General features: G+C 45.9%; 1 protein-coding gene across 1 annotated transcript; it reads right to left on the reverse strand.

Annotated features, from left to right (window-relative positions):
- Positions 1-595: 595 nt before the first annotated feature.
- Positions 596-8,735, reverse strand: HPX (hemopexin). Its single transcript, XM_003781033.3, has 10 exons — positions 8,604-8,735; positions 8,397-8,455; positions 8,224-8,295; positions 7,890-8,011; positions 6,134-6,287; positions 5,677-5,889; positions 5,384-5,515; positions 1,311-1,441; positions 1,065-1,227; positions 596-928 (listed from the first exon to the last, which is right to left on the reverse strand). The coding sequence occupies exons 1-10, from the start codon at positions 8,684-8,686 to the stop codon at positions 669-671; spliced, it is 1,389 nt and encodes a 462-aa protein (XP_003781081.1). The 5' UTR covers positions 8,687-8,735; the 3' UTR covers positions 596-668.
- Positions 8,736-14,725: the final 5,990 nt, after the last annotated feature.

Raw genomic sequence — 14,725 nt, forward strand, 5'->3', positions numbered from 1 at the left:
GAAACTATTCTCAGTTAAGCTGGAGGTAAAGAGCTAGAGAAAATTATTAACCATGGAGTTTGCAAAGGATAGAGGAACTTAGCCATTGAGTGTGACTCTGAGAGGGCACCAGGGAAAGTTTGGGAAGAAAAAACACAATGATGAACTGCTTTAAGATGACCACAGAGCAGTTTGGAGGTGAGATTCTTCATTCTCCCTCACCTTCACATCCAGTGTATCTCCAGGTCCTATAGACCATGTCTTGTAACTATTCCTAATCAGCCCACTTTTCTTTATCATCATTGCCACTGTATCCAGGCCTTGATGATCTACCACCTGGATCACAGCACCAACCTTCTCAGTGGTATCCCCATGTCTGCTGTGGTCCTCTTTTCTCTGCTATGTAAAAATAGTCTGAAAAAAAGCCAGATTATTATCTGGATCTAAAAATCATTTGTGCAGAAATGAGGTTTGTCCCCTTAGTCCTCCCCTGCCTTGCTTCCCATAGCCTTATTTGAGCTTGAAAGCCTCAAAAGAGAAATTGCTAACTTTTCAATTAAAGAAAAAAGTAAGATTATTCAACAATCAAGGTCCCTTGATTGAAGTGAAGAAACAATTTAGCTTTAAATTTGGCTTTATTAAGAGGAACAGGGAGGCAGGGCCAGGCTAGAGTGATGTCAGAAAGCCCCTTAGTGAGTGCAGCCTAGGAGACTGGTCACTTTTTGGGGCTGGGGGAGGTTCTTGGCTGCATTCAGTTTCTCCACGTCACTATAGCAGTACAAATTGGGGCCATGGATGAGGTACAAGCTGAGACCATTGGCAGAACATGACTTGGGGCCAAGGGACTGTTTCACACACAAGGCCCCATCAACCTTCTCATGGGGCCAAGAAAGCTCCGTCCACGTGGCTTGAGCTCCTGATTTCAGGTCCAGCCACCATAGCCGCCGTCCTGGAAAGAAGACATCAAATATAACATGGCTTCCACATCATGGGGGTCTTGACCTAGACCTTCTCATGCCCGTGGGGATTTATGCCATGGAGAAGTAGCAGAGCAAGCCACCCCTGAGCACCCTGAAGTCTCTCACCTGCCATGACATGGAGCCGAGAAGACCCAGGACACACAAAGGCTGCATCCACAGCCTCAAGGCTAATGCCATGAGGGCTCCCAAGTTCCTTCTCCAACCGCTTTGGATAACCACTTGCTAGGGTATAACCTCCCTTTGTCAGGAAGACATATACTTGGGTGCCCTGGAGGACAAAGAATAGTGATCAGCACAGAGCTAAATATTCCTATCCCAGTGTTCACATCAAGCCTTTTCCCCAACACACACCTGGAGCAGATAGAGCTTTTCCTCCCAGGAAAATGCAGCATCCACTGTTGAAGGACCGTGGGGCCACTGATGAGCAATGGGCCAGATATGCCACCCATCCCGGCTGGTGTCCAGACGCCAGTAGTGGGATCCTGTGGGGTATCATAAGTTGCTTTAGTGCTGGTGTTAAAAGCCCAGGCAGTAAAGAAGCTAGTGGAAGATGCAGGTGTGAGTCAGGAGAAGGAGGGAATGCAGCCAGAGGCCAAGGCAGAAGAGGCTAGGTGAGAGGGAGGAGTAGAGTAAGACTTGGTCAGGAACGTTGGGCATTACGGCCTGGTTGGAACCAGAGTCAGTAGAGGCCTGAAGGAAAGGCAAACAGAAAACAGTAGTCAAATTTCCAGGTAAGGCCAATATCATGGTGTTTGGTGGGCATTCCCTAAGGTTCTCAGGTGTCCACGTGCTGAGATGTGGAGATTAGAAATGAAGAGATAGAATGACCAAAAGTTGGAAAGAACCACAAAAAAGTTGCACTGAGTGTTCTCACTCTGGAGAGTGAGAGAGTAGCCAGGCCAGCACCCCATTTTACTCTCCCTTTTCATAACAAATTGTTAAGGAATTGACCAGGCTTCTGTTTATCCTTTGTTCTTCAACCCTCTTCAATTGCACTTCTGCTTCCCTCTTCCATTGAGATTCTTATAAGGGACACCAGAGTCTTCTAACTTGCCAAATGTAACAGTTAATTCTGTCTTTATCTGACTCTACCTCTCCTCAGCACTTGACCATGTGCCACTCCCTTCTCTACTTTTTTTGGATCATGGCCTCTGTGATACCAGACTCTCCCAGTGTTTCTCTTACCATCCTGACTCCTCTTCAGCCTGATATCTAAACATTGGCATCCCCTCATTTGGGTTTTATCTCTTCCTGCTCTACTCTCACTTCCTTGGTGATCTCACTTAGTCCAGGGGCTTCAAATATCATCTACGTGCTGATGGCTCTGTGTTTTCACCAGCTCTGACCAACCCCCCTCCCCTTTGACCTTCAGGCTCAAACTCAACTGCCTACCCAACAAGCTCATTTGATGTCCTTAGGCTCCCTTAGGACCCTAACATGTCTAGACTGATTTCTGCCTCTGCCAAACACACACACACATGTACCCCTACTCCCCAGGCTTTCCCAATTTTAGAAATGAAATCACCAGCTACCTAGTTATCTATTTCCAAAAAGCTGAGTCATCCTTGAAACCTCTCTTTTCACTTCCCCATCCAATCAATATTAAATCTATCAGTTAATGCCATCCTCCAAAATATACCATGATGAGTCCTCACCACCTCTACTTCTAGCATCCTAGTCCAAGCTCTCAGAACCTCTAATTTAGACAATTGCAGAAACTACCAGCTGGCTCCCTGCTTACACAATTTTACCTTTACTCCACACAAAGCCAGGATGATCTTTTTAAAAAGTAAATCAGAACATATCACAATCCTGCTCAAGACCTTCTCTTGGCTAACTTTTATGGTTGAAAATCCTTACCAGACCTAGGTAACCTGGCCCCTGCCTCCCTCTTTCCAGCCACCCACTTGCTCCTTCTGTGTTCCAGCCACACCAGATTTCTTTCTTGACTCCTTAAAGTAATGCCACTTACCTTCCCCCAAATGCTTTTCCTCCAGTGCTTTATCTGGCTCAAAAAATCATCTCTTCAGAAGGGAGGCCTTGATTCTCCCTACTTCTATCCCATTATCCTGTCTTACTTTCTTCATAGCATTTAAATTATTTTATTTTATTTTTATTATTTTAATTTTTAGAGACAGAGCCTTGCTCTGTCACCCAGGTGGGAGTGCAGTAGCATGGTCATAGCTCACTGCAGCCTCAAACTCCTGGGTGCAAGTGATCCTACTGCCTCCTGCCTCAGCCTCCTGAGCATCTGGGTATGCACTGCTACTCCAAATTTTTTTTTAGATATAAGGTCTTGCTATGTTGCCCAGGCTAATCTCAAACTCCTGGCCTCAAGCAAGTTCACAGCTCTTACTGTCTGAAAGTATTCTCTTTCCTTATTTCTCTTTCTTATTGTCATCTCTCCCTCGAGCTGACAAGACACCTACATGGATTGTTGCATCCTAGTACCTAGAGCAATGCCCAGTATATATCAAGTGCTCAGTAAATAATTCAGTGAATAAATACTTGGTGATCTTGTTGTAGCCACATCTTTCCTTATAGCTACACACCAAGTATATAGCGGTGCCTGACATATCTACCTCCCCCCACTGCTGAAACTACTCTGCTCAGGGACTCTATTTTGAGGACCAGAGTTATGCTGCTCTTTGTACAGAAGAAATAAATGATGGGTCCTCAACCCACCAGTAGGCAATATGTAGGCTGGCCAGCAACCACTTTAATAGGGCCTGCTTTGAGTAGGGGTGCATGTGTGTGTTTCACAGGCACAGAAATCAGTCTGGACATGTTAGGGTTTTGGAGCCTAATGACGTCAAATGAGCTTGTCAGGTAGGCAGAATCTGAACCATTCAGATTCTCTCTCTGGAAATCTGCCTCGGAAAACAGAACAACTGAGGGAGTTATCAGTTGGATCTGAGGCTGAAAGATCAGGAAGTAGAGAGAAGGTGGAGGCGTGACAGCCCATGTGCAAGCCAAAGTCGTGAAGAAGCAAAGAGGATGGATAAGAAACCATGAGGCAGAGAAAGGAGAGAGATTTGTTAGCAAGAGGAGAGGATCAGCCCTATGCTGAGTAGCGGGGTCACATTGGTGTTTTCACCACAGGAGTGTGTTTTCATGTCAGCAGGTAATTTTACTATTTTTACTATGCGATTTTTACTATTTTTCTCCATGGCTGTGTGTTCTGTCAACAGCTATAGAACATATATGATACTTTTCATTTAGAAGTTCAGTTGCATTCTTTTTATGGCCACATGGCCTTGAAGTTCTGTGATCTCCCCATGGCCCAGTGTCTCTGTGGCCCTGCTTTCTTAAGCATGCTCACACTCTTTCAATCTCTCTGTCTCCATATGTGTGTCTATATGTGCATATACATATATGTACATATATATATATTTCCAGCCCTCACCATAGCTTCCTGTCTTCCTGATACTTATGTGTTCTTACTATCATATATGTTCTTAGTATAGTTCTGTATTTTCACTACAGGTATGTGTTTCTTCTCAGCTATGTTTGTGTTACAGAGTGCATTCTTGTGGTGGAGATCTGCTCCCCATGTGCCTATGTAATTTCATAGTACTTGGTATGACTGATCAGATTTATCCAGGGGGGAGGGACAAAAGAATTATTTTCACTTTTCTATATTCTCAATACCACCCTACCTTTGTATCTGATGATACCTATACCTTAGGTTGAGCGCAGTGTGGTTGTTCCCTCTTCTCCTGGAGATGTTCTCAAATGTGGAGCATAACCATTTACTACCTGTCAGACTAAGCTCAGAACATCTCTAGGTATCATTAGATGGCTTTTGCCAATTGATGCTACAGGTCACAGGAGGGGTTTCTACTGGCCACTCAGAGGAGAAACCTCCATAGGCTAATGAAACTACTTTAGGTCTAAGGTACCCAACACTTTTTGGTTAGTTATCAGCAATGGGATCATCTCATTCCCAAGCAATGCTGTGTGCAGAGGCCTGGATGTAGGCATTAGGAAGCTGGTAGAAGATGGAGCTCCTGAGGGTGAGTCCAGGGGGAGCCAGAGGACTCAGAAAGACATACACAAAGAAAGGGATACGAGGAGGCACAGAGACAGAGGTCAAGAGAGTAAGAGAGAGCCAGAGGACACAGCAGGGCATTGATCAAGGAGAGGATGAGGAGTCACAGGGTTCCAGAGAAGCCCACAGAGGGCACAGGCCTGGGAGTAGATGGCAGACACATGGATGAAGTTAGAGGACTGGGCAATCAGAGCAAGCTTGAGAAATATGCACCAGAGGAGATGAGGGATGCAAAAAGGCATGCTAAAGATAGAAGACAGAAGGGATAAAATGAGTGACACTGTGAGGAAAATGAAGGAAATATGCCAAGGAGGGGAGACACAAGTGCAAGAGTTGGGAGGGCAGAAATGAGGCAGTTAGGAGGATCTCTCACCACTAAAGGCATAGGTGGCACCATGCTGGTCAGACAACAGTGCAGACAAGACTAGATCTGGGCTGCAGCGCATATACCCAGGGTGGGTATTGTTCCCATGACCAGTTCCATTCCTGTGTCCAGGGCCATGGCCTGGGGGAAGAAAGAGGTGAGGGGAATACAGAGGGGAGTTAGAGGTAGAAGAGATGGCTGGGATTAGTAGGGGTATGGGGTTCCCCCATATGTTGGACCATGGGAAGACCCAGGGAATATGGATGAATTTCAGCATGTCCCAGGGGCTTGGGCTTTCTCACCTCTGCCAGGGCAGGACATGAAGTAGTCTCGGACATCCAGAGGGTACCTGGGAAGTACGTATCCCGTGACAGGGTTGAATCGCAGGAATTGGTTGCCCTGGAAGCAGTAGTAGCGTCCGAGCCATCGCAAAGCAGAGGAGCAGTTCCCCACAGCCGGCCAGGAACGCTCCTTTAGAGTTCTTGTAGTGAAGTCCCAGAACCACGTGTGCTCACCTTTGTCCAATCAATCAGGAAACATTTGGTGAGGATGGGTTATAACCTCCCTTGTGCTTGCACTGGTGCTTATTAACAGAATCACACCCAGTTATCTTCACCAGAATGACTTCCTCTCCTTCCTCCACTTGACCTCTAGAATATAACTGGTTTCTCTATTTCCCTTCCTTAGAAACCCATAAAGTGTCCCACCATCACTATCACTATCACTACTCCAGGATCTTGGATTTCAACTTGGACTGACCTTGGAAGAAGAGGACACCTTCCTCGTTGCATTCTCCACGGTGGCATTCCACAGCTGCATCCAGTGGGGATGGGAGTCCAGGAAATTCATCTTGGAGTGACTTTGGATATACTTGCTCCTTCTTTTCAGGCGGGTACACCCAGACTTTGTCCCCCTACATCAAAAAGCACTTTCTTTTTAATTGTGCACTCCAAGATATTGCCACTCTCCACTCATACACAACATTTTTGATCTGTCGCACTTATACCATATCCTTCTGCAGCCTCACACATTCTGAGTCCATCTGTGGATGACAATCTGCAGTTCTTTTGCACAATACACACCCTCAGCTTCACTATACAAATCCAGTGACTATTACAGGGGTACCCACCTCTGGCTATGTATAAGAATACACTCCTGTGGCACACTTGTCTACAATACCTTCAGTCTTAGCAAACACATGTCCCAATAGTCATCCTGTATCATCCATATGCTCATTTGTTCATTTATTCATTCAGGAAACAATTGCTGAATTATTACTATTTGCCAGGTACTGTGAGGGGCACTGAGGATGACATGCCCCTGTCTTTGACTTCAAGGAGTTCCCTGTACAGAAGCAGAAAGGATTCCTACAATCCTGGTGATGCAACCACGAATACAACGTGTATAGTGCACTGGGGAACCGAAGGGGTGTGCCTAAGTCTGCCTAGAGAAGTTATAAAGGCTTCATAGCAGAGAGAAAGCATTTGGCCCAGGAATTGAGAAAAGAGCAGGAAATTTCCAGGTGGACAAGTGAGGAAAGGATGTTACCAGCAGAGGGAGTAGCATGTGGAGTCTAAATGTGAGGAAGCACATTGTGCTCAGAGAATTTCATGTAGTCTCATGTGGCGGGCACATAGTGAATGTGGCAGGGAGGAAATAAGCCTAAAAAGATTTATCACAAGACCCCATGTGCACTTGGCTTGTAACCAGGCACATTTTGGTGCCATTTACCGAACTAGGAAATACAAGAGGAGAGATTTGTAAGAAATATACTAAGTTCAGATTTGGAGATGCTGAATATGCTGAACTTTAGGTGCTATGGAATATCCAAGTAAGAGATTTCTGCCAGGAACTTGAAAAGAGATGTCTGGATCTAGTATCTACAGCATAGAGTCCTCAGTGCAATGGCAAGGGTCAAGATCACCCAGAAAATGTGTATGGAGGGGCTAAGATAGATCCTCAAGGAATATTCAGGGACAGACTGAGATTGGATGAGTCATCTGAGAGAGAAAAAAAGCAGGAGGGAAAGCAAAGCTGGCAGTCAGGGCCACTCTAACCACATAGCACCTTTGGCAAGGTAAGGTTCCCCTTCCTTCTCCAGGGTGTGGGACTTGGTGAGCACAGCAGGCTGGATTTCATGCTCCACGGTCCCTTTGGCCAGGTGCCATTGTGTTAGTAACAACCTGTCTACCCTATGAAGTGTACCTGATGCAAAGTCATGGAAGCCAGGGAAGACATTTCCAGAAAGAAAAGGATGACCAATAGCCTGAGGTGCAGCAAAGCAGTCTAGAACTAAGACCAGGACTGAAGAACAGCTACTGAATGTTGTACCTGCCAGGCCCACATGGGCACCACACACACTCCCTTAGCTTGAGCTCTTTTGGGAAAGGAAGGAAGAGGGGAAGGAAACCTGGTATCTGTCACTACAAGCTCCCTGCTAGGGCTATGTGGACAAGGATTTCTAATGTTGATTCTAGGACTTTCTGGCCTGGCCCTGTCCTTGGCCCAGTGGTACCTTAATCAGGAAGACACTGTCGTGACCACGGCGGAATGCAGCATCCACGGGGCCAATGAAATTCTTCCACCTCTCTGAGATTAACTCTTGGTCCCATTTGTGACCCTTCCACACGAACTCTCCTGAAAAACCCATACTCTCTGTAACTGTCTTCAGTAGGCCAAAGGTTTACTACTAGTTCCCATATTCCCTCAGTGTGGCCTACTGAGACAGTTACAGAAAAGCTGTCAGTGATACCCTCAGATAATTCCTAGGCACTCCCACAGATGGATGCACCCTCTGTGAAAGGGATGAAGTATGAGGTCCCAAATGCCCCAACCTCAACCCCTCCTACCTTTAAAAAAAAGCATGGTTCCATTGTCATCCATGGTGGTAGCATCTAAGCTCCAGCCATCTGAGCAGCGTTCTGGGATGGAAGTGGGGAGATGGCAAAATAAAAAAAATAATAAGATGATAAAATACAGAGACACCCCCCAGATAGACAGACTTAGGGAGCTGGGGCCTCACCGATCACATCTGAGTCTGGTTTGGTCTCCCCTTCAGCCACATTCCCATGAGCACCAGTCCTATAGAACACAGATAAATGTTTGAGTCCATTGGAACCAATCTCCTTCTCCTAGGTCCTGACCCCAAACTTGAACCAGACTTAAGAACTGGCCCTACCTTACCCTGCCCAAGACCCTAACCGTCTGTCCTAGTCCCAGCTTTACTCACGAAGGAAGAGGGTTGGCAATGGCTAGAGACCAGCATAGACCCAGCAGCCCCAGTGCCACTGGTACTCCTGGTATCCTAGCCATGCTGAGCTGGAGAGGCCACAGGAAGCTCTGGGCAACCAGCTGAGCTCATTATATAGAGCTGGGAGTTGCGCCACCCCTACCTCAAGCCCTACTGGGAATGAGCTGTCTCCCAGGACTAAGCCAATATTGGCTGATTACATCACTGCAAATAAGGTCAGGGTCTGGGCACACATCTGAGTCCAAGACTCCCTCTTCCCGGCAGTAACCCCCAACCCCCTTCAGCAACTTTAAAGCAGTGATTGGTTAATGCCATTGATGTCCAGCCATGACTCTCCCCATACTGGCAATGGGTCTAGATGCCCATAAGTCAGGGATGGGGGTAGATGGAAATCACCTTTCTGTGGTCAAGTTTACCTCTACAACAGGGGAAGAGAGAAGAGGAGGGAATTAACATTTTGTGTTCTAAGTGTCAAAACCTACTCTAAAGCAGCCAGAGACACCAATACTTATATACATTTTGCAGCCATACACATGGATAAACTTTGTTAGAGATACTCAGAAAATAGCTTTTCCTAAGCTCCAACAGGAGCATTTGGGGGGCATCCCCAAGACCCTTCAGCTTTACTCTTGGACTAGTGAGTTTGGGGACAATAATGTCTTACCATTGCCAAATGTCCAATCCCTACACCCTGTCTCAAAGCCCACTGGCAAAGAGTTTTGCAAAGATTGCCTGGAAGGGAAGGGCTGACTGTAATAGGGCAGAAAGAGGAGGTGTCTCTCTTCAAAAAGCACCACCACTACTAGTAATTAATCTTTCTTTGTAGCTATCACCTTGGGGGAAAATGCTTTATTTACCCATCACAGAACAAACAGAACTGTAACTGGGATTTCACAATATTTACAGCTTTTTCTTGCTTAAATGCTACCTTCTCAATGAAGCCTTTCCTGACCACCATATCTAGCCATATCAGACTCCTGTTTCCTTTACGTCACTTTCTGAAACTTGAAATTATTTCATTTACTTATTTGGTAAGTAATTGTTTTTTTGCTTGTTTTGTTTTATTTTCTTTCTCTTGCTTGCCATTATATCCCTGTCCCCTAAAACAGTGCCTGGAACATGACAGTTGTTTAATAAATATTTGTTGACTAGTGTTGCAGCCAAATTTTGACAATTTGACAATTTGAATATTAGGAATTGAGTGTATGTGGTACTAGGGCATAGATTGAAATCTGAGGGTCACTGCCCTTTATCTGATTATTCTCCTATTACTCTCTCTACTGTCCCAGACTCACACTCCTCTCTTCTGGAACCTCACCTGCTATCCTCAGTACTCCTTTGACCACTCCCAAAGCCTACCCCTTTCCATCTGTGATTTAGCTGCTGGATCAGAAGAGAATGGTGGGTAGAACCAGCTGTGGGTCAGGCTGAAGGTCCAGGACCCTTCCTCCCTAATCAAGCCTGAAAGATCCCTGATCTCTCTCAGGTGACTCCATATCCCTGATAGCCTCCTACATAACCTTAGCAAAAGCCTCAGATCCCTTTCCTACCCTGCAAAGTTTTCTTCCAACAGGAAAACAAAGATTTCTGGGACTTCTGGAACAACTTGTCACCAGGCCTCTGTCATCAGACTCAGTGTCCTCCTCTGTCTTACAAATGAAAATGTTCTGTTAACATCATCCCCTTCTCATAGGTCAGTGGGCAAAGCTATACTCTCTGCATCCTTGGCAGCATGGGCAATACCACAGCTTCTACATCCAGTGCTTGACACCCACCTTGTCCCTGTTTAGGGCATCTCGGGATGCCCTTGCTCTACCCCAGCTGCAGAGTATTAGGTAATAGAGCTGCTGTTTCCAGCCTCCCCCTCATCTTTTCTTTTCCTCTCAGCCTCTTCCTAGAAGTAGTCCCCAACCCCCTTTAGCAATGTCTGAGTAGCAACTAGCATACACTGTTGATGTCCAGCCATGATTTTCACTGCCCTGACAATGGATCTAGGTGCCCCATAACAGAACCTTCCTGGGTGTCTACCTCCTGAGTACCAAGTAACTCTCCAGCGATCTCCACGACAGCTTCTCTCCAGCTGTCAGAGCTATATGTCTTACAGATTTTTCTGGGTCTGCCTGGGGAGATGCAAGCTTTCACCCCAAGTTATGAAAACTCCCAGAAAATCCATAGTGAAATTCTTCAACAGTTCTATCAGCAGAGTCTCCCTCTGGCTTAACAGGGCTCCTTGAGGAGAAACAGCAGATACTGAACAGTAGTTTTTCAGTTTGGTCTCCTCTTTCCCACATTGCTCTGGTCCCCCTCTGAACACCCTGGATCCATCTATTCCATAAGAGAGTTTTATGGTCCCCTTTTACCACTTGTCTACCCCAGCCTGGCTTAGACATCATTATCGGACTAGGCCCACAGAGTCCTGCTCAGGTTCTGGGCAGGAGCTGAGTGGTAGAGGAACCCAGGGTATGGGTTGGATATGTTGGCCACCCTGGTGCTGGTCACAGGGTACCTAGGAGAGAGTTGGCCTTGCTTCTTTTCTGCTCACTGCAGGAAGCCACTTCTGCTTGTCCTGAGTCTGTCCCTGGAGGCCGGTACTTGTGCCTGAGCGCCCCCTGGAGGCCACATGAAGCAGCGCACCCCTGTCCTTCAACTGGAGGCCAGGGCCCTGACTGAAGCTTTTCCTCCTGGAAAAGTGGCTCTCCACAGCCTTCTTCCGTGGCAATTCTCGGTCCTAGCTGTGGTGCCTCAGTGGCATGTCCCCTTCCATGCTCCTGTCCCTTCCTTTGCAAACTTCTACTGTCCAGAGTGGGTCTGGAGACTTCAATCTCTTACTCAATTTCTTGGGGGAATTCCAAGCCCAGTGACATTCAACCATCTCCTTTTCTATCAAGTCTTCTCAATCTTCCTATACCAGCAGCTTTTTTACTTCCGCCACAGGGGTTCTAAATATGGACCTGCAAAGGTCTCCCTGCATTGCCAGCAGCCATATTTAAATTGGATACTGACTTACTGTCCCTTGGAATGGCTATGTCCAGCCTGCCCTGCTGCTGATCTGAGTACTCTGACCCACCCAATAGGTGCAGTGTGTGCTGGGCCTGATGCCTGTGGCTGTGTATTTCAGGGAGCAGAGACTGGATTTCCCCTTTCCTCAGAGTTAAATGGTTTAGGGATAAAGCTTCAGACAGGCAAAAGAGCTCACTGCTCCCAGCTGATCCCTCCAGCATAAACATTTTCTCTTGCTCTCTGTCTATAATGGGCCTTCAGAATAGTTCATTCTTGCTTCTCAATGAATAAATAATAATTTGCTTATATCTACTGAGCATACACATGAATGAATTATTTCATTTCATTAAATAAATATATATGTGACTTTCTATAGTTTGAATGCTTATTTTCCCCTCCAAATACACGTGTTAAAGCTTAATTCCTGATATGGCAGTTTGGAGGTAGGGCTTAATGGGACATATTTGGGTCATGAGGTTTCATCCTCATGGATGAATTAATGCTGCTATAAACAAGGCAGGGGGCTTCTGAGAGTGGGTTCTTTCTCTTCTGCTGTTCTGCCACACAAGGAATAGCATTTGTACCCAGTAGAGGATGCAGCATTCTAGGCATCATCTTAGAAGTGGAGGCCAGACCCTCACCAAACACCTAGCTGCTGGTGCCTTGATTTTAGACTTCCCAGCCTCTGGAACTGTGAGAAATACATTTCTGTTCTTTATAAATTACCCAGTCTCAGGTATTTTGCCATAGCAGCAAAACAGTATTATTAATCCCATTTTTTGAGTGAGGAAGCCAATACTGCAGAACCTCTGTAAGTTGATCACCCAAGGGACTGTGACAAACTGGTCAATATACAGAGGTGGTCAACACAAGGAACTAGGGCTAACACATTTGTACACATGGTTCATGTCTAGTCTATGAAAATTTTGCCAACTTAAGGAGCTGGTCAATGTAGTAAGGTGATCAACTATGAAGGTTCTACTATAATTAAGAAGCGATGAGTTTTGAGTATTTATCTTTGGTTTTATTAAAATGTAGTTTAATTTTTAATTAATTTTTAATAATTGCTGTTTTAAGAGCCAGCTCTCAAAATTCCTGAATATTTCACAATCTGCTCTCAAGAGCCAGTAGGATCCTCCTCTACATCTACCATACTACCTAATGTATAGAACAAGGATCTTATTTGCTTTATTCACTGCTATACATAGTATCTTCAGCACCTGGAACAATGTTGAAATACTGCATCTTGTTCCTACTTTCTAATAATACATAAAATTTATCCCTTTCTCTCTGCCTCCTTAGTACTGCAAACACCATCTTTTGTCCCAGGGCCTATCACTCTGACCAACAAATACTTGTTGGATGCATAAATGAAACTGCAGGCCACATAGGGCTGTTCTGATCAGCAGACAGTCCTCTATAAGCAGGGTGTATACTGTTGCAAAACCACAAAATAACTTTCTGACCTGTTCCTTACATATAACCCCTCCCCCCAACAGGTGAAGATCATTTAAGACATGTATCAACTGAGTAAGGGCATGGTCTCCACTGTTCAGCACCACTTCCACTTACTTGAGCCCCAGACCCAGATTAGAAAGAAAATGCCCACTGCAGGTGGATTTAGGAGGAACCAAGTGACCTCACCTTGAGATGTCTTTTGCATGGCATAGGAAGACTACCTGATCTGGTATCTATAGAAATCAGCCCTAGTAGCCTGTTTGGGGGCTGAGAGGGAAGTCACCTAGGACTTCCCACCCAAGAAAGGTCACCCTTATTGCCATTTTGTTCCCCTGGTACTTTTAGGTGTTCAGAATTTAAGAGGTTGAGGCTGGCAACTTTGAGCTTCCATTCCCTATCACTGCTGGTGCTTTGCTCAAGATGCAGGTACAGAGGAATAGACCATCACCTAAGAGCTCTCAGGGAAAACTCCATTGGTGCTGAGTGACTGATAACTGAGAACACCTACACCATCTCTGCTGGCCAGGGCCTGGGCTCAGGCAATTCTACTCATAAACAGAGCCAGAAATGCAGGCCCTATAAGAACATGTGCCCTAGAATCTTCAGGGTGTCCATCTGTTTCTCTACCTGCCTACCAGCTCTGAACCAGTGGGATAGCAAGAACCAGTGAAGTATGTATAACTGAGGCTTTCAAATGGTTCAAGTGGGTCACCTTGATCTGTGCAAAGCCCCAGTGGTCTTCCATAGGTCTGTGGATAGTCCCCTCCCATATTTAGCCCCAGGAATGTGCTACCTGTACCAGGACAATGTCTTGATTTTTACCATGACTTCTCAGATCCAATATTGCCCAAATCTTGTTGAATGCCTTTTCTGCCAGTTGTCATGCCAGGTGCGAGGGGCATAAGGTTAAATAAGGCGCTACAACTTACCAGTTAGCAGTACACAGCTACAGATTCAAGTCTGCCTTCTGCTTTTCATCAGTTATGAGGTATTCTGAGCTTCATTCTTTTGCAGAGAATGAGAAACCACAGTTCCTACCTTCCAAATCACCGAGTGCTGGTTTTAATTATCTCTGAAGTTGGAAACCAAATCCTGGCAGACTAGAGCTCAGGAGGAAGTGTGAGGACCCTCAATTCATTGTGGGGAAAAGGCAGCAACCTTGGAACAGAGAGCAAGGGATAGGTCAGGGCTTCGGGGCTGACCTCTGAAATTGGCCATGTAGTCTCCACACCCAGCTTCCACCTAGGCTAGCCTCAAATCCCTAGCCTAGGTTTGGGCTTCAAGGATTGCTTTCCTACCCTGACTAGTCTCCCTATACCTGCTGGCTTTGTCAAAGGTCATTTCCTACCCCCACCTCTACCTTTACTCCCAGCTTCTTTCCAGCCCCAGGGCAGACTGACAAAAACACTTGCCTATTCCCTGCCCTTCCCATCCTTTCTCTCTCTCTCTCTGGGTTATCCAGAGTCTCACTCTGTTATCCAAGCTAGAGTGCTATGGTATCACCCTAGCTCATAGCAACCTCAGACTGGTAGGTTCAAGCCATCCTCCTGCCTCAACCTCCCAAGTAGCTGTAACTACAGTCACTCACCACAATACCTTGCTAATTTTTCTACTTTTAGTAAAGATGGGATCTTGCTCTTGCT

The sequence above is a fragment of the Otolemur garnettii genome, unplaced genomic scaffold (assembly GCF_000181295.1).
Source record: "Otolemur garnettii isolate 467f Iridium unplaced genomic scaffold, OtoGar3 scaffold00001, whole genome shotgun sequence".
Classification (NCBI taxonomy): Eukaryota; Metazoa; Chordata; class Mammalia; order Primates; family Galagidae; genus Otolemur; species Otolemur garnettii.